Genomic DNA, 25925 nt, shown 5'->3' with positions numbered 1-25925 from the left:
TTCTGAGTCAGGGCATATGCCTGGGTGGTGGGCTCAATCCCCAGTAGGGAGCATGCAGTAGGCAGCCAATCAGTGTTTCTCTCTTGTCAGTGTTTCTATCTCTCTTCCTTCTCCCTTCCTCTCTCTCTAAAAATCAATAAAAAATATTTTAAGAAAAAGAAAAAAAATCAATCAATCAATCAACAAATAAATAAATATAACTTACTAACTATGCTAAGGCAAGTTACACAAGAGTGCTAAACTTTTTAAAGTGGGTTAATAATACCTACTCCAAAGGGTTATTGTGAGGATCAAATATGATTAGATGTTTAATAAGTGCAAGTTCCTTTCCTGTCACCTTAACTCCAGCTCTTCCTTCAATTACTGAATAAAGAACCCATTAATTCTAAAGGCACCAATTTTACATAGAAGACCTAAGTCTTTAACATAAAAAAGAAAGAAATGGCTCAGGTACCTCTGCCCTCTCTTCATCACAATCATTGTAAATCTCAGTAATTGATTGCGGTACTTGTTCTCACTGAGCTCTGATGTAATCTCAGAATCCTTCTCAAAAGAAAGCTTCCTTCAAAGCCACTTTTTCCTCTCCTCTTCCTTGGACATCTTTGTTTCTAATCATTCCAGGAACATGAAAGTTTCAAACTAGGTTGTGAGGTGCTTACAGTAACAGATGGAAGTCCACATTTTTAGAATTATCTCTGATATTCTACAGAAGCTAAGATTTGGAGCACGATTTTTTTTTCAGTGGCTGAACAATGAATTGTACATTGAGCTCCTGGCATCATTCTACCATCCTGGGTACAACTTGAAATAAATGAACAAATAAAAGAAAGAAACAAGAAGCCTGAGTTCTTTCTCACACAGAGCAGGTTACATGATCCATTTACATCTTCGGATCACAGGGTGAGAGATGGAAATGACATAGTGGGAGATCCACACAGTGGGAGATCTGGTTATAGTCCATTACATTGCAGAATGGGCTCCCTATGTACGTTGTCCAGGCTTTGATGGTCTTGTTTAAGGACTAATCAGCAGTTGGCAATATTGATTTTTAGGAAAATTTCTAGTAGCAGCACCTGCATTTAAATAGGAAGGCAACACATCTCTTTGATTAAAAAAAAAAAAAAAAAAAAAAGCTGACTTCTGTATGAAACATTGCTGCACTGCATTCATTCCACTCACTGAATTATTGTTTGTGATACACAAGTAATATAACCATAGGACCTACATCCTCAGTTTCCCCAAGTGCCCTTTATGAGGAAATAAAACCAAAGAGATATTGTTGTGGATAATATTTTTTAATGCAGCTTGTAAATTAATTAAAATGATTTCAAAATGTTAACATTTTGAGGTATCATATAGAACTTCAAAGTATTTCCTCGCTTGTAACTGAAAAAGTAATATAAATGGCTAGTGTGTTTGACAAGCATGTCTATATGTGTGTCTTTTGGTGTATATGTCCACTTGCCTTCAAGGAATATTATCAGAAATGGTATGTAGTATATCCAACAGAATACTTTATAACATTTATGAACACATACATAAAGGCACTGAGCTAAGTGCTTTCCATAATATACTAACTCAATTGTCATAACATAACAAAGTAAAATATATATTGTTTGTTATTATCCCCATTTTATAAATGAAAAAAGTCAAGGTTCAAAAAATGTCATGTAAATTGTCCAAAGTGCTAGAGCTTGTAAGTGGTAGAATCAAACCTCAACCACAAAGTTTATATTTCAAAGTCAATGCTCTTTAAGATTCATTACACTCTCTCATGTATGTACCATCACTGATAATTACAAAAGGAAAACCAATAAATACTCATTGCATAGAAAAAATAGTAAGTTAAAATATTTAATGTAATAAAGGTCAACAACAAATGATCAACTATAACCAAGTACACAATGAAAAAATTATTAATACTGAAATGGAAAGAAAAAGGAAGGGTGGGAATTAATGTTTAATATTTCCATTTATTTAGCAAACATTTATCAAGTCCCCCCACTAGATGCTAAGCCCCATGCTCAACAATAGGAGTATAAAAATCCATAACAAAATAGCCCTACCTTGAAAGAGTGTAAAGTCAAACAGAGAGATGCAGATGTATAAATAACTATAATGTTATTCCCATGGAAATTAAAATTTCACCAGGCATAGTAAGTGCATGTGGAAAAGATAATTGTCATTAACACATCCTGGAAAAGGTTGTGAGGGAGGTGGGAAAGGTTTCATGAGGACTTGACTAGAGTTGTCTACTGAAGTAAATAGGAAAAAATAAATAATTTTTTTCTAAGCTTATATTTTCAATAATAACAGATCGAGATATAATTTATATACCATTAAATCCACTTTTTAAAGTACGCAATTGCACATTTTTAGTATACTCACAGAATTGTATAACCATTGCCACTATCTAATTATAAAACATTTTCATCATGCCAAAAGATACCCCATACTCACTAGCAGTCACTCCCCATTTCCACACTAACCCCACCTCCTAGAAATTGCTAATCTACTTTCTATCTCTGTGGGTTTGCTTACTCTGGACATTTCATGTAATGGGAATCATACAATATATGATCCTGTGTTACTGGCTTCTTTTACTTAGCATGTTTTCAAGGCTGATTCCTGTTGTAACATGTATCCATACTTCATGTGTTTTTATTTCTGAATAGTATTCCATTGTATAAACATACCACATTTTATTTATCCATTTATAAGTTGATATCATTTGGGTTGTTTACACTTTTGAGCTATAATGAATAATGTTACTGTAAATAGCCATGTACAAGTTTTCGTGTGGACATATGTTTTCCTTACTCATGAGTATATATCTTGGAATGGTGCTATGAATCTGTCAAATTTACACTTGTTAGGTGGATCACAGGGTGCCAGATAATGAGTTTTGGTTCAGTAACAAACTACATGAAAAATTGAAAGACAGAAGTTTGTTATTCACAGTCCTTGAAGAAGTACCTGGCGTACCTCAAGGGGCTACAAGGAGAGATCAAGGCAGAGTGCAGAGAGAAAGAGAGAGAGAAGATGTGGGGCGCATGCCTTTATTAGGGTCCATGGGTGGAGTGCCTTGGGACCCTTGGTCTAAGGCCAGATTTGTCAATTCAAACCTAAAGAGCAAAATTTTGGTAATTTCCACAGAGGTCTTACCTAAGAGATGCACAAGGGAAAGGCACTGACAGGCATGGGAGACAAAAATGAGGGCTTTGGGAAAGTCATATCAAGGACTTACATTTACTTGTGACTCTGTGGGCTGTTATCTAGGATACACACTTGCATGAGGGGCCAAGTGTCAGATTAAGACTCCTACAGGCCACTTAGCCAAAAACAATGGATACCAAGGCAGAAGTACCATGGAGTAGCTTAACTAACCTCTCAAAAAGTGGAATTCAGGGTCATATAGTAACTCTGTATGTTTAACATTTTAAGGAATTGTGAAAGTGGCTGCATTACCAGCAATTTATGAGGGTTCCAATTTTTCCATATCCTCAGTAACACTTGTTATTGTCTATCCTTTAGTTTTAGCTGCCAAGGTGGATTTGAAGTGGTATCTCATTTTGGATTTAATTCGAATTTCCCTAATAACTACTGGTATCCAGCATCTTTTCATGTGTTTATTGGCCATTTGCATATTTTCTTTGGAGAAATGTTTATTGAAATATTTTGTCCATCGTTCCATTGCCCTTTCATTATTACTGAGTTGTAAGATAAATATATATGTAATTTTACCCCCTGGTTGAGTCTCTTGTCAGATATATGACTTGCAAATTTTTTTGTGTGTTTTTTTCCCCATTCTATGGGTTGCCTTATCACTTTCTTGTGGTGTTCTTTGAAGCACAAACTTTTTCATTTTTATGAAGTCCAACTTATCTCTCTTTTCCTTGTCACTTATGCTTTTGATGTCATATCTAAAACAATCAAGCCTAAGCCAAAATCATGAAGAATTACAGCTATCTTTTTTTGTAAGATTTATATAGTTTTATCTATTTTATTTAATATATGATCCACTTTGAGTTAATTTTTTTATATGATATGAGGTAGGGGTCCAACTTCATTTTTTTCATGTGGATCTAGTTGTCCCAGCACCATTTGTTAAAAAGACTATTCTTTCCCCTTTGAATTGTCTTTGCACTTTGTAGGAAACTACTGTAAATGTAAGAATTTATTTTGGCACTCTGAATTATATTCTATGTTTTTATATTTTTATCCTTATATCATAAATATTTTTTAAGTCTTAGAAGATGAATGAGTATTTGCCAGACAAAGGGTTCAAGTGAGATGAGAAGGGGGGCGGTGGGCATTCCAGACAGACTTAGTAGAATGAGTAGACGTGTGTAGGAGGAACACCGTGACCACATTGGGGAAGAACAGGAATGGGCTTTGGCTAGAGTATTAACAGCTGCAGATCATAGTAGGGATGGAGAGAGAGGTAAGGTCTAGGACTAAGCAGTTTCACTTTTAACCTATAGAAAAATGTGGGGCTCGTGAAGACTTTTACACATGATCATATTTGACCCTGGAAAGGTCTTTGTAGCACAAATATGAAGAATAAAGTGGAAGACTGGAAGGTAGAGGCATCATTTCAGAAATTATCTCATTATATTCAAGCAGTCAACCAAAGAAGCCTGAAGTAAGACCATACAACGGGGCCAGAGAAGAGGAATGGATGCATTGGACAAATGTTTAAAGGGAAAAATCAGTAATGTTTCTTAACCAGTTGGAAGAGTTTAGGTTGAAATAAAGGAAAAAATTATTCATGACTTCCAGGTTTCTACTGAAGAGTGCTACTCACCAAGCTAGAGAACATGAGAGGGTTAGAGCAAGTATAATCATTTCCATTTGGGGCATGTTGAATATTCATGAATACTTTCTATGTGTCAAGCAGTTCACTGGTCGTTTTACATTTAGTCTTTCATTCAATTTATATGCATTATCTCACCAGCCCCACAAGGTTATATTGATTCCATTTCACAAAAAAGGAAACACCACTTCTGAAACCTTGTCCTTACACCAGGCTGTGGTCTCATCTATGCATTTATTTAGCATAACATCTTCTCTAAATGTTATCATTTGTCTTTTGATTATAATGTAAATTTGTGCACACTACAGAATTCAGAAATTGCTTTAAGGAATATCTGGCTCAGCCCTTAAAAATAAAGTATTATAAATCAGGACTGATAATAAAATTAGTGTCATACAAAGGATCACCTTGGGCCATAAAGCCACTTAGATATGCAATATACTTCTTGCCATTTCTTTTGCCAAATTAAGTTTACTATTGGAGTATGTAAACATGATCTTTATTTTATTTTGTAATATCCTGCATAACTTCCCAAATTGGCCAGAAGAACAAATTCAACTCTTCCACCACATCTAAGCTTACAACAATATGTTTCAGATAAATGTCTCCAAATACTGCGGGCCTACAGTTTGTTTTTGAGCCCAGCAATTTTATAGCAATACTGTAAAGCAATGACTTCAATTTCATATAATCATGCTTGGCACAGATAATGGCTCTTATCCAGACCTATTTAATTTCACCTTTTAGGAATTATGTAAATATCATATGTCTCTTTTCGAAATTTACCACTACAGTGTTACATTACTGACCTCATCTCTCATAGACCACACAACGTATGGACCTTAGCATTTGTCTTTTTTGCACTTAGCTCATGTGGTGAGCACCTGAAAACCATTCTTAGAACTTACCACCCACTCTCTCACCAGCTCTGCCTCTGACTTTTAAATCATGCCTGTTAATTTCTGTGGAGACGTGGCTGACAAGCAGGATGTGATGTACTGTGCAGGACCACGATCACAGAGGTACACTACCAGGTCAGTATAAGACTTGAACAACATGATTATTTATGATAGTTATTGGGTATGACCAAAATTAAGTGGAGCAAAAGCAAAAGACTTGTGCAAAGCACTGAACATTTTCCTTTTGTATATATATTCATGTTATGCTACAATAAATAAACATAAGATCTCTGGACTCAGGTAGACCTGGGTTGGGTTTCCCTCACTGCAATTTCTAAGGTGTGTGGCCTTGGGAGAATTCTCCTGAACCTCAGTTTCCTCATTGGGAAAGTGATAATAATTGTGTCTACAACACAGACTTGTTATGAGGAGTACATAAAAAAAATTCCCATAAAGCACTTAGCACATGCCTGTTTCTCAATAATTGGCCATAAAGTACAGCTGTTATCATTACTATTACTATTGTTTCTGTCACAGTTGGGATTTGGGGGGAGTCTTTGTGACTAAAGTGGCCTAGATCAACAAGATTAGTCCCAAAACAGAAGCAAAGCACATTATTGCCAACTTTAACTAACTTTGGATAACTTTAACTTTTCCTTTAGAAAACCCAGCATTTCTTGATTTTATATTTTAAGTGTTTTCCCAAAACATTTTTAGGGAAAGAAGCATAAAAACAGAGTACCAGTTTATATATATTGATAAATCCAACTCCTCACGTTCCTCTGCCTTCTTCCCGTGTCTCTTCTCCCCATCTCTGCACTCTGGCGAACAACCCTATTGTTCTGGCCCAGTGCTGCAGCTGAAATGAAAATAGCAACTAGTTGAGCAGATTGGTATCAACAACTCCACTCTGAAAAAAGAGCAACCTCAGCTCTGCCATTTACCAACTTTATGACCATGAACAAATCACTCACCCTCTCTATGCCTGGAAGTCCTTTAAAATGTCATCAAAGATACATTAATATTTTTTCAAAAGCCTTCAGCAGGTTGTTTGAGTTCATAGATTAAAGTGTCTAAAACAATGCCTGGTACATGTGCTACAAAAGTCTCAGCTTTCTATTATATTCTGCTGAGCTTGTATAACGTTGCACGTACACGTACACGCAAACACGAAACTGACAGTTCCTTTTCTGCACCACTCTACTTCCCTTTCTACAGTGTGTTCTTAGGAATCTGCATTGTCTAGAAACCTGCAATGGACGTCACTCTTCCTCTGATTCTTCTTAGTTTTTCTGTCACCCCTCAGTATACAGTGGTACCTCGGTTTCCAAAGTCTCTGCTAGCGAACATTTTGGTTTCCGAACACAGTAAACTGGGAAGGCAATGCTTCGGTTTTCGAACCCGCCTCGGAAGTCGAACATGCCACGTGGATTCCACAGAGGGCAAGATCCTGAGTCCCAGCTGTCGGCTGCTGATCCCTTGGTTTTCCAACGTTTCAGAGCTTGAACAGGCTCCTGGAACAGAGTACATTCGAAAATCGAGGTACCACTGTAGTTAGAAATTTAGAAATCTCAAATTCATTCTTCAGGACACAAAAAGTGCATTTAGTACTCTTATGTTGTTTTATCTTTTAAGGTTAAATAAAAGGCTGCTATATAGTAGAGCTTTGCCATCCAATATTTTATCCCCTGGAAGCACTCAAGACCTGCATGTAATGCTAGCGACTATAGCACCCATGTAGCTGCCACTCTTTGATAGGAGCCTGATAAGATAGTCCTATTGTTCTGAATGACATCTTTTACATCGCTTAGCTGGTGCTTGCAGTCCATCATTAGACAAGCAACACGCACATATACACACAAACACACAAACACCCCCCTCACACACACATCCTACATAAACTCAATATTGGATGGGAAGATACTAAGGAACTTAGAGGATTTTTTGGTCTTGCTGTAATCAGTAGTATTTTTTATTGGTCTAGGATCTCCGACACTTTGGTATCAGCAAACTCTAGGGACAGTATCTGGCAAGTTAGCTCCATACCACAACTATTGCTAAGGAAACAAATTTACATTTTTTTGAAAAAACAAAACAAAACAAAAAAGTCAAAATCTAGGTTCCTAGGAAGATTGTAAATATATTAGAAAAGTTATAGTCATTATCATGTACCATCTATTTTATTAGCTTGAGGTTCTAAACTATTTTGCAAAAAAAAAAAGAAAAAAGATATTTCCAGTAAAAATGGGAGATTTTGTGGCATCAAGTCTAGGAAGAATTAGGTGTGGCATCTCTTAACTGCTACTCATGGCATTCATGATGCTTTATATGAGCGATCTTCAACCTGTGTCGATAGCACAACAGTGTTCCATAAGAATTTTTCAAACCTGCAATATTTGACTATTTAGTCAGGGGCACTGACCTCTTTTCCCTTAGATTGTCAGATTTTAAAAATGACAACAACCAACACAGTAGCCATCCAATGTGAATGAATCAAAATTTTACCCATATTTTTGTCAGATTGGCAAAAATTATATCTATTGGTGTGCCATGGAATTTTAGTAATTAGTTTATGTGTGCCATGAGATGAAAAAGGTTGAAAATCACTGCTTTATATCATGACAAGAGAAGTTTCTAGTACTTCCCAGCACATTATTATAATGTATACGTCATGAATTTTTGAAATTGAATAATATGCGTGACATACCTAGAATCTCAAAGACAGTGAAGCCAGCCTAGTGTCTTGTCTCAGAGGCCAAGGGGTTAACAGCTTTAGTAATTATAATGAGACCTTCAGCTTCTGTGCCTTTGGGTAATAAAATACATCTATTCATGTAGGTTGAGTGCATGTTATTTTTTAGGTAAGTGGACTGAAACATATAAAATCTTTGACATATAAAATTATTTTAATGTATCTTCTGTGGCATTTTACATTATACTCTATCTTATTTCTTAAAAATGAATAAAATTTTTTTTCCAAAGAGGTTATAAATTAGGGTAATAAAATTTAACATACAATTTTCAAGAATAAAGCTTGAGAGCTTTGAGATCATTTGACCAACTTTGAGAATCTGAAGTGAGAATGTTTATTGTCCTGAAATTTATTTCTCAACACTTAATTTTCCTTTAGTAAGTATAGAATTAAAACTTTATTGATTTTTTCTCTTGCTTTCAAGACTGAATTTATCTTTTCAATAATGGCTCAGATTTGGTGGCCAAAAGTTTAGTTTTGTATGTCAAATCATTATGTCCTAGAGGCATCAGGTTATAAATTTTGTTTATGTTCATGGAAACATTTCAAACTATAAAAGTGCAAAAGTTAATTACATACACACACATGCACATGCAAACATTTATTAAGTCTGTAAAGCCGGACCTTATATATAAGCATGTCAGAACAAGAAATGGAATCTAATGCCAGAAATAGAGGTGATTATACTTTAAAAAATTTTAAATATGGGTAAAAAAATGTATTGATTATACTGTAAGTCACCAAAGTTGGCACAAAGGAGTCAAATTACTATGACAGAAATTTTTTTAAGTTGTCCAAGAATGACTTCTAGAAGGTATCTGGGCCTTGCTGTTTTTGTGACAGTTTCTTCAAACCTTCTAGGGATGTGTAATTGCAGAGCACCATAAAAGAAAGAAATGTTTCTAATTCATTTTAAGAGGTTAGCATATTCCTGGTCTGAAAACCTGATAATTTATAAGATAAAAACAGAAAACCATAAACAAATCTCACTGTTAATAAAGTTGCTAAAATTGTAAATAAATCTTAGAAAATTAAATGCAGTAGCATAGCAAAATACTGTATCCTGGTTGCCAACAATTACTCTTGACTCCACACAGTCCACATGCTAAACATAATCCCATTAGTAATGCCTCTCATTACTGTAGTGGTTCTTAAAGAAGGGCAGTAAATAAGGGGAGGAAGTGGGTAGTTTGGAAAGAGAAATGTACTTACTTTGTCCCCAAGAGGAGCCATTGCCTCATGGGCCCCAGGTATTAAAGATTTAAAAGTGATTCTATTTCTCTCTCTGTTCTTTTCTGAATTTCCTAAATGCTTTGAAGAGCACTTATTTTTTTATAATTCTAAAAAATTAATTACAAATACTCAGAAGGAAAACAAAAAAGCAAACAAACAAAAAACAGCAGCCACAACATCAACAAAAAACATAAGTGTTCCTGTGTGGGGATGGGAGGGGTAGAGTCTTTAAAATATAAACCAACCAAGTCTGGATTCAAGCCTACTATTCCCATCAATATTTCTGCCCAGACATGGGCATTCTTCATTGTTCCAGGAACTTTTATACTATGTTCAAATTAGGACCATCTGTCCCCTAAGTTTAATCTGCTGACCACTGTTCTCTAAAATTTTTTGAAAGGTGAGATCTGATGTCTTACTCTAAGACCACCTCAAACTGAATCAATCAAATCACCACCAACTTTAACCTGCTTATTAGTGTTCCCCTTGACTTGGAGCAGTGTTGGCGAAGGTTAAGGTCATTTAGACATCATAAGTAAAGATTCCGTGTCTTACTCTAAGTGGCTTCTTTATTATATGAAAAGATAACACATGAGCAAGGGGTTCACAGCTCAAGCCAATGCAAATTGGAATTTGTCTAAAACCATGAGAGTATCTTTTTTTAAAAAATATATCTTTATTGATTTCAGAGAGAGGGAGAGAGAGAGAAACATCAATGATGAGAGAGTCATTGATCAGCTGCCTCCCTCACGCCCCCAGCTGGGGATCAGGCCCGCAACCCGGGCATGTGCCTTGACAGGGAATTGAACCGAGATCTCTTGGATCTGAGGCTGACGCTCAACCACTGAGCCACGCCTGGCTGGTCAAGAGTATCTTTAAATCAAATTGCTATAAGTTAGTGCCCCGTTGGTGTGGCTCAGTGGTTGAGAGTCGGCCTATGAACCAGGAAGCCGTGGTTAGATCCCCTGTCAGGGCACGTTCCTGGGTTCCAGCCTGCAGGAGGCAGCCATTCAATGATTCTCTCTCAACACTGATATTTCTACCTCTCTCCCCCTCTCCTTTCTCTCTCTGAAATCAATAAAAACATTAAAAAATTGCTATAAATCAAGAACTATTTATACTAAAACTCAATATTATGAAGTATAGAGTAAGAATTTTAATGAGTATTGTGACATATAATTTATATAATTTTATACACACACACAGAATATGTGTTTTATGGACTGAAATGTATCTCTCCATAATTCATATGTTGAAGCTCTAGCTCCCCAGTACCTCAGAATGTGACTGTATTGGGAGATAGGGCCTTTAAAGAGGTAATTAAGATAATTAAGATGATTAGGTCATTAGGGTGGGCCCTAATCCAATATGACTGGCGTCTTTGTAAGAAAAGGAAATGTGGACTCAGACATACAGAGTGAAGACCACGTGAGGACATAGACAGAAGATGGCCATTGACAAGCCAAGGAGAAAGGCCTCAGGAGAAACCAATCCACTTCCATCTGATTTCAGACTTCTAGCCTCCAGAACTCTAAGAAAATTAATTTCTGTTGTTTGAGCCTTTCAGTCTATGATACTCTGTTATGGCTCCTAGCAACCTAATATAGTGTGTGTGTGTGTGTGTGTGTGTGTGTGTGTGTGTGTGTGTGTGCGTGCTTGCGCACACATAATTTGAGGTACAGTTTTTACTAATGTCACCTAGAGTCACCTTAACACATAATATCCCATTTCATGTATTATGAAGTCTAATGTCCTCCCAAAGATTCTTGCAAGTTCCTAGGGACTATTGTCCTTCTAGCTTCAACCTCTTGCCTGTTCTGAATTATTTCAGTTCAGAAGCCCTTTCATAACCTCCACCTTTTGTAGTCCCTGTCCTGTGCTAACCTAGAGTGGACCTCAGGCCTTCCCATTAATTTCTGTCAAAATTAAAATAAAATAATAATATAAAATAATAAAATAAAATAAAATAATAAAATAATAAATAAAATAAATAAAATAAAATAATAAAATAAAATAAAAGTAAAATGCTCACAATATTTAAAAACAAAACAAAAATTAAAATTCACTTTCACACTAAGGTGACCTTTACTACCCCTTTCTTGACCCTTCCCCCATCCCCAACAGTTTGGCCATCCCTTTACATGAGCTTGGCTCATGTTTTCAGGGCCCCATTCTACCTTAAACAGCTGATCAAACTATCCTCAAACAGAGGTGGTTCCCCTTCTCAGAGAAATCCTGGAGCCAGCTGTTAAAATGATACAGTTTTATCCCTGCTACATTATATTCAGCCAAGTTACTGAAAAGAGTGAGGTGATTTTTCAAGTTGTTTTTCACCCTAATTCAAAAATAATTAACACCAATCCTTTCTCATCACCTAATATTAATGCATTACTCTTCTATATGACCTCTGAGTTGATTCAAATATGAAATCTCCCTTAAACCTCTTGAAAATTATCTTAAAATTTTACAGACTCATTGGAGTTTTGACCACACATCTGAACTCTGAATATTATTTTTTAAACAGTCAAATGTTGCATTTAGCAAATGATTCAAACTATGTTTTCGAAGTGGAAGGTTTAAAAACTAAGAATCTTGTACATGTGCCACTTTTTATAAGGAACGTAGGAAAGAAGGCTTCGTTTTGCCTTTATTCAAAAGGCCTTGTTATGTGTTGATGTAGATTGCCTGGCTGAAGAATGCCAGTTTGGGGTTTCAGCAAGAAAGTGAAAATAAATTCTTAGGAAACAGGCTGCTACTGCCACCTGGGGGACGTTCTTTCTGCTTCATTCAAGAAACCAAATGTGCTTGTCAGATGAATGAATCCAGCTCGCGTTTTCCTTGTCATAGTCACATAGGAAAAAGACTTTAACTTTGTGCCCATGAAATTATAAGGCATTCCAGATGTCTCCGTGATTCCTCCACAGAAAATATATATTTCAGAGACTGTTTGAGGGGTTCAGGAGATGAACCAGAATATAATCATATGAAGGTTTTTTACATCTTACACACAAGAAAGTATTTTGGAAAAGTATGGGTTATCTACTAAGTGGAAAAATCAAATTTAAGCTTTCAATAACAAAATAAAACCCCCATTTTAATAAAAAAATTTTGCCTTCAAATTATAGTAAATTGTACTTATTGAATATCATTAATTGGTATGAAAAATGCATGTGCTGATATAATTATTCTAGTGATTGCATCAATTAGGATAAAATAATAAATGTCCATTATATGGAAATAGCCAAGAGAGTTTTCTTAAAGAATTTTTGAATTTATGAACTTGACAGTGTTATGAAGTCAATATCTATTTATTTCACATATATTACATGTCAAATTGTTGAAATTTTCATAAAGTATTATTATTCATCAATCACAATAGGAAAAAACACAACCATTGCTTTTGAATGTCTAGTTCTGTTTAACACGTAGCAATATTGCAGTACTTTAGGCTATAGGTAAGTTATTTATATTAGCAATGTCCTAAAACAAAGAATTCAATCCTGGCTGCAGAAGTTTCAGGAAGTACCTGCTGAAATTACAGGTCTGTCAGGTACATGAAAGAGTCAGTGCTGATTAGAGAGACACAATTAATCATTTATAGAGAGGATACTGGTAACAGATTAACTAAATAAAATAAACATAGTATCAGTCCCAGAGTGGTACAATAATGATGTCAAAAGGCTAAAGTTCATACTGAAGAACACCTGTACCAGCTCGAGGGAAGTTTTTGTGGAAAAAGCATTTTCAACATTGGAAAAGGTATGTGGGAGTGGGTGACCATACAGCAAGAGGATTGGGATTCCTTAATTAATTTTTTTAAAAATCATGCATCAGATTCAGTAGTAAAAAAAATTAGAGTGATTAAATTGCAGTCAACACTGCTGAATGAGCTGGGTGAGCTGGGGTCACTTTGTGGGGCCCTAGAAATGACTTTTTTTGTATAGGGGTGTGAGGTTCCTTCAAGGTGTTCGTGTTAGGGTCTGGGTAGACTGGGGTGAGGGGTATATAGAGGACATAGAAACCATATAACAGAAATGTAAGTCATAAACAAAAATAATAAATATGCAATATGAAATGTCCTTATTTCTGAATCAGTAGTGGAGCAGCCTTAGTACTTGGCCAGTGGCCCTTCCTCATTGATCTAATGAAAATGAAAGATGACTTTATAATGCTATCGGGGGGCTTCTGTTCTGCGTAAAATTAAACTACAACTTAGGGATGTTGTAAATGGAGTAGAGTCTCCCAAGGTTCTCCTCCCTCCTAACTGAGCTGCACAATGCGCTGGACTTTACTTTCTATATTAAGGAGTCAATACTTTACCGTGGAGAGCTATGGAAATGATTCATTAATTATTTCCTAACAGAAATTACAAGTAGTTCTCATTTTCATCAGAATGTTGCCTGGTTGGGGGGGGGGGGGGGAAGTCTTCTTTTTTTTAAATCATGCATCGGATTCATTAGTAAAAAAAAAAATTAGAGTGATTAAACTGCAGCCAACACTGCTGAATGAGCTGGGTGACCTGGGGTCACTTTGAGGGGGTCCCAGAAATGACTTTTTTTGTATAGGGGTGTGAGGTTCCTTCAAGGTGTTTGTGTTAGAACAGAAACAGAAGTCTTCTTTAACATTATTCATGCTTCATAAGAGAGAAGCATTCAGGAGGCCAGGAAAGACGATTTTTGCAGATGCCGCTTGTGTATTCAAGCAGTGGGAAGGTGGGAGGTGGGAAGGTGGGGGACATTGTTTAAATGCAAAGGGGGCTATTTCTTCCACTCTTTTGTTTCTGCTTCTCCAAGAGTGAATAATTTTCAAATACTGCTGCTAGCTTTGAACTTAGGAAGGTTAGCACCCATTCCTAAACCAACGTACCTACCACACTGACGAGCTAATATGGTTTCCATCACGGGTATGCGCTTGGTGGGTGTTTCTCATAGTCCTGTCATTCTTGCTCCCTCCTCCCTTCCCTGTCTGTATGTGACTCCTCTCTCTCTCCCATTGCAAACTACTGACATCATTTCAATCTTCCCTCCTCACTGGGATGTTCCACTTTGGTGAATCACCCCTGCACGCTTTCATCACTATGAATTGAGGGGAGAGCAAATTGAAGGTAATAGCTGGAGTGCTCCAGGCCAGGGAAGAAGCTTTGCATGGGGTGAGCCTAGAAGCCTACCTGCTCACGCTGAGCTCTTGTTTACTCACAGCCATGACGGACTCCAAAGAGATGACCATCAACTTGGCCCTCTTTGGCATGACCCAGAGTGGAAAGAGTTCTGCTGGAAACATTCTTCTGGGAAGCACTGACTTCCACAGCAGCTTTGCTCCATGTTCTGTGACCAAAGATTGTAGTCTGGGTCGCAGTTGTCACCTCCATGGCTTCATGCGTCGAGGGGGGCAAGAGATAACCCTGCAGGTCCGGGTGTTGGACACTCCAGGTTATCCTCACAGCAGGCTGAGCAAGGAGCATGTGAAGCAGGAGATCAAAGAGGCCCTGGAACATCACTTTGGGCAAGAGGGTCTCCATCTTGCACTGCTGGTCCAGAGAGCAGACACGCCCCTCTGCGGACAGGAGGCATCTCCCCCGGTCCAGATGATCCAGGTAATACAGAGAGGCAGTTACACTAGTGTCACTGTTTCCACTTGGAGGACGTTATCCTAACAGAAAAGAGCTAGAAAAACTGGTTAAAAGAGTAATTTAAAGCAAGTTTCAAACAAGTCATTTAAAACAAGTGCTGGTCACATAGAGCGAGTCAGTAAAAATGCTTTGATTTTCCCACTGAGTCATTTTTACAATTCTCTTTAGAGGAATTTAGTCAGTCATTTGACAACAGGGTCATTTAAAAAATGAGATATTAAAATTTAGAGGTTAACTAAGTCTCAAACCCGTAAAAACTGTAAACCTGAATAAGTTTGTAAATGTGGCCCTCAGATTATCTGTGCCCGAATCAACTGGGATCCTTGTTGAAAGTGCAGATTCATCCAAGCCCCACTGAAACAGAATCTCAAAAGTGGAGCCTGCGTATCTGCACTTGCATGAACTTTCCATATATTTCTTACAGTTAAGTTTCAGAATCACTGAACTAAAATACTGAGTGATATCCATCTAACATCAAGGAGACTATCTCTTCTAGTTGACCAACAAGTGGATGTTCATTCACTCACTCAGTCATTGAACAGTACCGAGTACCTGCTCAGAGCTCAATGATCGGTGAATAATATATGAGCCTGGCCATCAAAAAGCTTAGGGTCTGGCAGAGACAAGTAGACAAACAAGTATAAGACAATGCATCAAGGGCCAAAGTAGTGTAACGTACGACTAGGGCGAAAGGAGACTCCACTGAGACTTCCATGGAGGTGAACATTCAGGAGAGATCTATGTTCCATCTGTGGGACAGAAACCATGAATCACATGTTTTGCTTGCCTCATAATCTGTAGGGCCAGTCAGAAACTGTTCCATTCCAGCTGTGAGAAGACCACGGGGACCTCGACCATAAATGACACATGCCACCTTTGTCCTGTGGTCCATCCCTGTTGTTCGTTCATTTATTTAAGTCGCTAAGTTGAAGGCTCATTCCGCCAGTCTGGGGGAGGGGAGAGGTCCTGGGTATAGTTACACCCAGGAGCTGGAGGGAGTAATTCCTGCATACAGTATACATACATATATCAGCAAGGCCCCTGGACAACCAACAATTCCTGGAAACTGCTCATTGGGCTGCTCCATTCTATCCCATTTCTTGTTTCTCTGATCTGGGGCCACCCGAATTTAACTGCTGGACTTCACTAATATTACTTGGTAGCTTTGTTATGTCCATGGAGAATAGAGAGCAGGTATTTTTCATTCAGGGAAAATTTGTATAAACACTACTTTCCTTTTGGTCCAGCTCTGATCATACTGATATAGGATCTGTTACACTTAGAAAGATAGTACACTTTGCTTTAAAGAAAGACTTCTCCTTTAACTAGTAAAGGCATAAGACAGTTTTAAATGGCAGACACACATTTTATTTTTCAGTAACTGAGCATGTTTCTAAAAAAAAAAAAAGTCCGTATGTGCAATCACAAGAAACAAGAGGAAAACATTAGGGTGACTAGAGTATAAAAAAAAGATCCTCATCATTCAACTCCTGAAAAATCAAGGGCATGCTGTACAAAACCAAAGAGCAAGAGATGATGATTGCAATTAAGAAACAAAGTGGCCTCTAAGGAAGCCCATCAACCTCTCCCAAACTAATAAAGCCCACACTGAAAACACCATTTCTGGGGAGAAATCAAATGCCCACACTGAAAACACCATTTCTGGGGAGAAATCAAATGGAGAAAACCTGCGGCTTCCCATCAGTGTAATTTTATAGCAGTTTTTAACGTTCATTAAAAGCTGCTATTAAATAAACATTTAGCTTAAGCTATAGATGGATGTAATTCAGTAAATTCAGTAAACACATAAACAAATTATTTCTCAAAACTAACCTGACTCTCTTAATATGTCTCCAAATTTTTGTCTATGCTGGTCCTATTCTGAGCTAAAAAGGGTATTTAGAAGACATACATTTTGAAAGTAGATTTTTTTCCCAGTTTTAGGATATGGAACAATGTTACAATCCCCTAATTTTTTTTATAGAAGTAAGTTGATTCACACATGTCTCTGATCTTTTTAAATGGTACCTGGCATACAGCCTTCTCATATGGCTGTTTTCCATAAGTTAGTGTCCAATTCAGGAGTTGAAGGCAGGGAAGAGATGGGCTAGGGCCAAACTTGGATCCATAATAGTTTTTCCCAGAATAAATAAGTTCTCTCCCAGGAGAACTCAGCAGTGGAGACTTGGTAATCCCGAGGGGCCCACAACCCCTGGGAGGCACCGCAGTCCTACTTTGGGCTTCCAGCATTATCTTCTGTGGAAGGTCACCTGAGCACAGGCTGGCTGTTAGGACCCTCTCCCTGATACTGGTGGCAGCCATCTGGAAGTGCTCACACATTGGGAGCAGCTGCAGAATGTCTGAATCTGCAACAGGCCCAGCAGCTGTTAGGAAGGGGCAGGGAGTTGTGAAGGTCCTCTTGTTGCAGACACACCCTGGCTTTTCCCCCCCAGACCGATGCAAAATGGGGAGCAGAACATCTGCCTTCACCATTTTCCTTTCCCCGTTTCTGAGGGCACTGCTTCCCGCCCTGGGAGGAGTCTGTAAGGCCAATGCCAGAGAAGTGCCCCTTCCTTTCCTGGAACTCCCTGTTGTCTCTTTAAATGTCTCTCTCAATCTGTGCTGCAATATTTTACAGATGCATTAGAGTCTTCCAGCTGTGACAACTGAGACATTTCCATAAATGGTCCCTTTTGCTTAATTTTTGTTAGGCCTTTCCTAATTTACAGTAAAACTGTAGCGATGCCAGCGAGTCATCTCCCCAAAATTGGGAAATAAAAGGAGTGATTCTTTTTAATAGTATCTGAATATTATTTGAATGTTTAAAAAAATCCACAGTCTGGCTGGGCGTGGCTCAGCGGTTGAGCGTCGACCTAGGATCTAGGCGATCCGGGTTCGATTCCCGGTCAGGACACATGCCCGGGTTGTGGGCTCGATCAATGACTCTCTCATCATTGATGTTTCTATCTCTCTCTCTCCCTCTCCTTTCCTCTCTCTGAAATCAATAAAGATATATATTTTAAAAAATAAAAATAAATAAATAAATAAATCCACAAATAATGGATCAGGAAAGTGCTAGCATGTAGCCAAACACTAAGAACTGGATGCATGAATTGACTACAAGTACATTCTTTCCACTATCATGCTATTATTACTGTATACAATCAGGCTTTACACACTTATTTTTTATTTAGAATGAACATGACTACTGATGTTATAGGTGGATATGTATACAAAAGGCTGAGAAAGGCCAACACAAGGCTTGAAAATACTAAATAAAGATCATCTGCTTGGTTTTTTGATAGAATTTAGTTGAAAAATAAGCCTTGTTATAATTCTGGGTATATGACTCTAATGTTACTAAGACTTTCTTGGCTTCAGTTCCTCACTTATAAAATAGAGATGATTTTACCTGTGGGTTATGTTTAATAAATGGGATGTGCTTGGCATTGTGCCTTAGAGTAGGTTCACAGAACATTACTATTATTGTCATTGTTTTTATTGTCATCATCACTATTCAGATTGTGATGGGTGCCATTCAAATAATCTACTAGATATGAGTAACACATTCTAGAGGTAAAGAGCATGGGTTCTGGAATAAGTTATAGCTGTGTTCAAGTTCTTACTCAGTTATTTACTTGCTTTGTGACCCTGGGCACGTACAACTTCCCTAACCTTCAGTCTCTTCATTGATAAATTGGGAAAGATAATAATGTTCACTTTACTGCATTACTTTGGGGATAATGTCATATCCACACAATAGCAAATTAACTCAGGCACCGGCACATGGCAAATATACAATCGACATTGGCTACAGTCATTATGATTTTACTGTAGGAATTTGTCTTATTCTAAAATTAGGACATATAATTTGTAGCCTTATTTTGGGATTATCTTGCTAGGTTTCAAAAGAAAGTAAGAGTGAAATCAAACTTACATAGCCCTGATTTATAACTATAAGAACTTTCTTATTAATTTAGAAAAAAATATGAGAAGAAAATTCACCGGCTTATTAAGGATAAACTGAGAAGCCCCAGTTTAGTGGGAAGGACATGGGCCTGGCAGTCCAGAGACCTCTGTTACAGGCCCAGGCCTGCCAACAATCAGCTATGTTGCTGTGGCCAAGCCATTAACATCGCAGCCTCAATATCATCATCTGTAAAATAAGGCAATTTGGACAGATGATCTCTAAAGTTGAAAATCCTCTGATCCAACCTAACGAGGTCTTATCATTCAGCCTTGGCTCTCTGAAAAGGAAAATGTAGTGCTTTAAGTGGAATGAGAGTAAGGGAATAGCATAATATATAAAGAAGGGTCCTTATTGCCCTCCTTGTTCATGATAATTTTTTTTCTCAGTTGATGTAATACTTGGCTTTTTTAAAAGTTTCCCCCTAAAATGTCCAGATGCTATGATTTCATCAACCACAAACAAATGGGGCAGGGCTGGTGAGGTCCTGGGAAAATGAAGTCTACATCCTAACTAGTTGTCCCAAAAGGACTAGATGGACTCTCACACCCATTAGCACTCTGAAACCAAACAAATTCATGATTGATGGCAAATTTTCCATCTAGCTTAGTACTATATTTAAATTATTAACACCAGATAACTTACATTAACTTATCTTGCTCTTGGATTTTCATGTGAGGTATCAGTCAACCGTGATTATTCTTCCCCTGGGTCCACAGAGAGCACGTTTGGCCACTGACATGATGACTATACACCAAGCGACACTACTTTCAAATATTTTTCAACTATTTTCCGGCCAAAAATCAATCTAAAAATTATAAGCTAAATCAACCATTCTCTTCTATTTTTGGCAGTTATTCAAAAGTACAATTTCTCTCACAGTTCAGGATATGAATATCTTTTCGTAAATAATTATCTACATGTAAAAACTTCTCAGTGGCTGAACACATGGACTCCTAAGTGATAATGAACTCACAATTCTATTTTCCTTAGGTGCCTTTGTTCATTTTTCCTGAATCATAATATGCTTTAAAGTATATGTTTGAGATAAATAGGGAATGCGTTACTATCAGCTGCCTGCTGCATGCCCCTTATCAGGAATTGAACTGGCAACCTTCTGGTGCATGGGCTATGCCCAACCAACTGAGCCACACCGGCCAGGACTGTACAAGTTTTTAATATAATGATGTTTTTAAAATACTTACTGACAAATATGGCCTATACATCAACCAATATTGAGGGGTGGGTCTTGGGGTAGTGGATCAAGGGGTTAAGGGCAGTAGCTATTTACTAACTTGTATTTCACATTTCAATATTATGACTATCAGTATAAACACATTTACAATGTACTGAGTGAATATCACATCTAGCTCTAAGTTTGAGAAACTTCCAGAGACAAGAATGATGAAGGATCAATAGTTGTATTTGTATAGAAATAAAATCCCAATACTTTATAATCCCCAATAATGCTCAGTCCCTCTCTTTACTTGGTATGTCTTTACTGCCTGGTAACTCCCACATTAATTCCTGTGCTCAAGGCATCATCACATGTCAGAAGCTTTTCTCATCCTGTCCTTTACTCCCCCTTTCCATCCCCACCCCAAACTGGGCTAAATGTCTGCCCCTATAGCACCAATATATTTTCTATTACAACACTTGAAATTAAAATTAACTGTATTTTTCCCCGTCTGCCCCACTTCCTCAGCTCTAAGTTTAGTTAATACACAAGAATCTCCACTACTTAGAAGCAGGACATGCGTCTGTCTTGTTCTGTGTCTCTGGAACAAAGTAGGCCCTCAATAAATATTTGCAGAAGGAATAAATCACCTCGAGTGCTTTTAAAAGTTCACATTTCCAGGTTTCAAACCTAAAGATTCTGATGCATTTTTAGCAATCACCAAAAGTGGTTCTCATGTAAATGACCCAGAAATCTTTTTATTCCTAGAATCTAGACCTCATATATTTAGCATTTCATTAATTTTTTTCAACTACTTGTATTAATCTGCCAGGGCTGCCATAACAAAGTAGCACTAACTGAGTGGCTTAAGCCACAGAAATGTGTCTCTCAGTTCTGGAGGCTGGGAATCTGAAATAGATATTAGCAGGGTTAGCTCTTTCTAAGGGCTGTGAGTAAAAGACCTGTCCAAGGATTCTCTCCTTGGCTTATGGATCACCATCTTTATGTTCACATGGCGTTCTCCCTGTATTCGTGTCTTTGCCCAAATTTCTCTGGTTTATAAGGACACCAATCAAAATGGAGAAGAGGCCCACCCTCCAACCATATCTTAACTAATTTACATCTGCAATAACCCTACCTCCAAATAGTCACATTCTGAGATACTGGAGGTTAGAACTTCAACATAAGAGGTACAGTTCAACCCATAACATCACCTTTTATTTATTTTGCAGCTATGACTCTTCTCCCATGGGAGATATGATACAATATACTGAATATATGACAAACTCTGAAGAGATCTGTTAATTTTGTCATGTCATTGTTAGCTAAAATGTGGCAGTGCATACATACTTAGATTTACACAAGAGCTATGTTCTTTAAAAGTTAGGTTAAAGTGTTGCTAATTTATGTCTTCAAAAGCACATAAGAATATTTCAATTAAAGTATCTCTTTGAAAAATTCTTGTGTAAAGTTCAGAATCTGTTAAAATAATTATTTTCTTGTACTGATCGTGAAACTTCAATTCAGATTTTCTTGAAAGCAGGTCATTTTTAAACTAGAAGTAAACAATTATTCTATGGTGAAGACAGACAAATTTTGCACAGATATGAGGAAAAATTTTGGACCTATTCCCTGAGAAAGTCCCTCTGAATAACAAATAGAAAGTGCAGACTATAGGCAAATCCATGATAATGAACTACAGAACAAAAGAGAGGTTTTACAGGAAAGTGTAATTTTGTGTACCAAAGATTAAGCTTCAAAAGTATAGACAAAAATAAAACAAAAACAAAACTCCCCCAAAATAAAACTCTAAACCTTCTATTTGAGATGATGGTGAGGGTCCAAATTCCAGATTAATTCAAAATATATTAAGAGTTTACAATGTGCTAGAGGCTTTGATTTAAATCAAAGAGCTCACAGTCAAGTAATAGAGATGGATGTGTAAATAAATAGCTCTGCTAAAAGCCAGGCTGTATTGGGAGTAACCATGATCTCAAGATGTTTCTAATTTTAAATATATTGTCTCATAATTCCTGTATTTTCCTATTAAATTTGCATGTCCTGATTCTTCCTTCCTACTTCCTTCCTTCTTCCCTTCCTCCCTCTCTCCTTTTATTCTTTCACTATTTTCATTTTTAAATATTATATTTGTTATATACATTGAAAATAGTTTCCCAAATTGTCTTTCGATTTTTTAAGATTTTTTAAAACTAGAGCTTGTACTAATACTTTTCTATGGGTTTGTGTTCTCTAAGCATCAGTTTCTCCATGTCATGATGGAGATAAAAGTATCTCCTACAAAGAAAGCATTATGTTGAGCTTCAAAAGAGATAAAGATGTCAAGTGCTTAGCATAATATCTGGCACTGACTATTAGTCAATCTCCCCTTTTTCTTCTGATTATTAGAGGTTCTGGTTTTATTCCTAAGCATTTTATATTTTTCTGGCTATTATGAACTATAGCAGCTTTGGAAATATTTTGGTAATGGGAGTGTCTGGAATGGAGGGAATGCTATTTTATTGTCATATTGTCATGATTTCATATAACTGGAAATATTCAAAGAAGTTCAATAGTTATTTCTAGATGCCTTTCATATTGCATGAACAATTTGCCACATGCTATTACTTCTGCTTATTTTCACTAATCAAACAAGAATTTATTACATAACCAACTTCCACAGATTACTAAACAAAGGAACACCAGTCCTCAGTGTTTTTCAACCACATTAGAGGAAATCATCTGATAAATTGTGTTTGATTCTAGGCATGTGAAGTGAAGGGGGTGAGAATCACAGTAACATTTTGTAGTTGTTCCAGATCACCAAATGTATTTTAATCTTAGCTTTTCCATTACATATAACCAGATTATGTAATTATAAATCTTTAGAAAATGCTTGTAGCTATAATAATAACACAACATTACTACATACACACAAAAATACAATAATTCCCTTAGCCAAGATACTTTGACTTAAAGGAATTCAATGGGTCCAACAGATTTAGGTAGACAGACAAATATAAATTACTGAATGTTGTAAGTGCAAATACAGTAGTCCTCCCTTACCCATGAGGGATATGTTCCAAGCCCCCCAGTGGATGCCTGGAACCACAGATTACAGTACCAAACCCTATACATACTGTTTTTTTCCTTTACATACATACCTATCTATGATAAAGTTTAATTTGTATGTTAGGCACAGTAAGAAGTTAACAATAATAATAAAATGGAACAATTATAACAATATTCTGTAATAAAAGTTAATGTGAATGTGGTCCCTCTCTCTTAGAATATCATATTGTACTGTACTTGACCTTCTTCTTGTGATGGAAACCAGACACAATGGGTCCAGCCTGCCTGTCGGCTACTTCAGCCAATGAAGCAGAGACAAGGTTGAATCACATGTGAGCATTTATTCCATGATTTCCAGCAAAATGGGAGAGCAGTGGGATTTGTCCACATACAATCAGCTCTGCCATGCAAGGGGGAAAGGGTGAGGGGCAGCAGGATGGCAGCGGGGTCTGGGGACTGTGTGTCTCCATCCAGGAACTTGAAGTCTGATAAGGTACAGTGGTGCCTCTGTTTTAGAACGTTTCAGAACTCTAAGGGTTTTTTGGAAGGATTACATTTGAAAACCGAGGTACCACTGTAGTTAATTTTTAATGGTGTTAAAACCCAGTTCTGCCAGTTCCTAGGACCTGAGAAAATGGTCAGAATTCGGTGTGTGTGTGTAAGACTCCAGGCATAGTAACCAAATTGAAGTGCATCCTGTCCTTTGTTCTCGAAATGCATTTTCTTTTCTGAGCAATGGAACCATCCAGGCCTCAAGGTGCCCCATCTTTTTACAGCTGTTTTTCTTCTTGCAGCACATGCTCCAGTTTCCCAAGGTCTGTAGGAAAACTTATCTAAAGTTAGTAAGGTGAATAATCATTAAACAACTATGGTCCTATTCCTATTAGGTGCCCTCCCCCCTTTCACAATCGCAGTTAACAGAGCATGGTCAGCATCTCTGCCCCCAACATGATGTGACATGACACAATGCCTACATGATGACATGAAGTGAAGGGAACGGTCTACACCACTGGATCTTTTTGGACCAGGGTTGACTGGGGGTAACTGAAACTATGGAAAGTGAAACCCCACATAAGAGGGGACAGCTGTATATCATATGCAGCACTGATAATACACAGTTTTGAGGATGTGTATACATAAATTATAATAGTAAAATAAAATGAAGACCTAAAGCCTTTTTTAGAAAGCCCACACCTCTCTCTCCATTTGCTTACATTATATGACCCCATCTCATGTCCCATCACATATATCAGCTTTCAGAAACATAATGACATACACAGACATTTGTTGACTGTCCAACATAGGTTGGACCGTAACAACTCCTTTGTTCCTTTTTGAGAAAGACAGTCCAAGGAAAATAGACATTTAACTTCTCTTCTCTTTCAGGAACTTCTGGGACATGCTTGGAAGAATTATACGGCCATTCTTTTCACCCATGCAGATAAACTAGAAGAGGCTGGGTTTAGCGAAGCTGAATACCTACACGAGGCCTCTGATACGCTGCTAACCCTACTAAACTCTGTTCAGCACAGATATATTTTCCAGTATAAAAAAGGAAACTTGCTTAATAAACAAAGAATAAACATCTTAGAAAAAATCATGGAGTTTATAAGAGAAAATAGTTACCAAGTTCTTACCTTTAAATAAAACTTAGATAAAAGGAAAAGAGCATTGGGTTTTAATGTCAGAAAGCTGGTTTCAGGAGCTCCTTTGTTAGAAAGGATGTGAGAATCCCCGAATCCTGTCAGCGAGAGTGCATAATGATATAAACACTATGGAAATTATCCAAACGTTCATCAACAGTGGCATGGATAGCAAATTGTGGCATTGCACACAATGACATGTTATGTGGTAATGGGAATGAACAAACTGCATGTAACAATATCAATGAATTGCCCAAACATAATCCTGAAAGACGCCTAACATACTCCATCAATGTTGTCACAAACTTGATTTTCAACATTTGAGTACCCAGTTCATATATTCTTGTCGTCAGTTGGTGTTTTCATCTTACACATCTATTGCTAACAGTTTGTTCAATGTAAAGTCATATCTTACTTTTACCTTAATGTGCATTTTGCAGGCTACTACTAAATTGGAATATCTTTTTATAAGTATGTTGGTCATTTAGATTTGCTCTTCTATGAATTGTCTCTTCATATTTTTTGTCATTTTTCTATTAGATTACTTCTCACAAAGATTCTTTGCTTAACCAAAATTTAAGATATGTTCCTGAACCTTCTCCAGGCCCATCTGTGCTTTGTAAAATCTAGTTTTAGCAAGAACCCCGCTAAATCAGTTTAACCAGAATCCTCTACCTTCTTTTTTTCTGATAGGGTTCCTCATTCGCTCTCATCCCCCAGGTGATGTCTGATCACCCTGG

At 37.2% G+C, this 25925-nt stretch overlaps 1 protein-coding gene across 1 annotated transcript; it reads left to right on the top strand.

Moving 5' to 3' along the window:
- Positions 1-13425: 13425 nt before the first annotated feature.
- On the top strand, positions 13426-25189 carry GIMD1 (GIMAP family P-loop NTPase domain containing 1; the record flags this gene model as incomplete). Its single annotated transcript, XM_081141082.1, has 3 exons — positions 13426-13459; positions 14899-15293; positions 24929-25189. The coding sequence occupies exons 2-3, from the start codon at positions 14901-14903 to the stop codon at positions 25187-25189; spliced, it is 654 nt and encodes a 217-aa protein (XP_080997208.1). The 5' UTR covers positions 13426-13459; positions 14899-14900.
- Positions 25190-25925: the final 736 nt, after the last annotated feature.

Source organism: Miniopterus schreibersii (genome assembly GCF_964146895.1).
Source record: "Miniopterus schreibersii genome assembly, chromosome: 1".
Taxonomy (NCBI): domain Eukaryota; kingdom Metazoa; phylum Chordata; class Mammalia; order Chiroptera; family Miniopteridae; genus Miniopterus; species Miniopterus schreibersii.
Note: the sequence above shows the minus strand (reverse complement) of the source record. Positions and strands in the feature narration are given on the sequence as shown.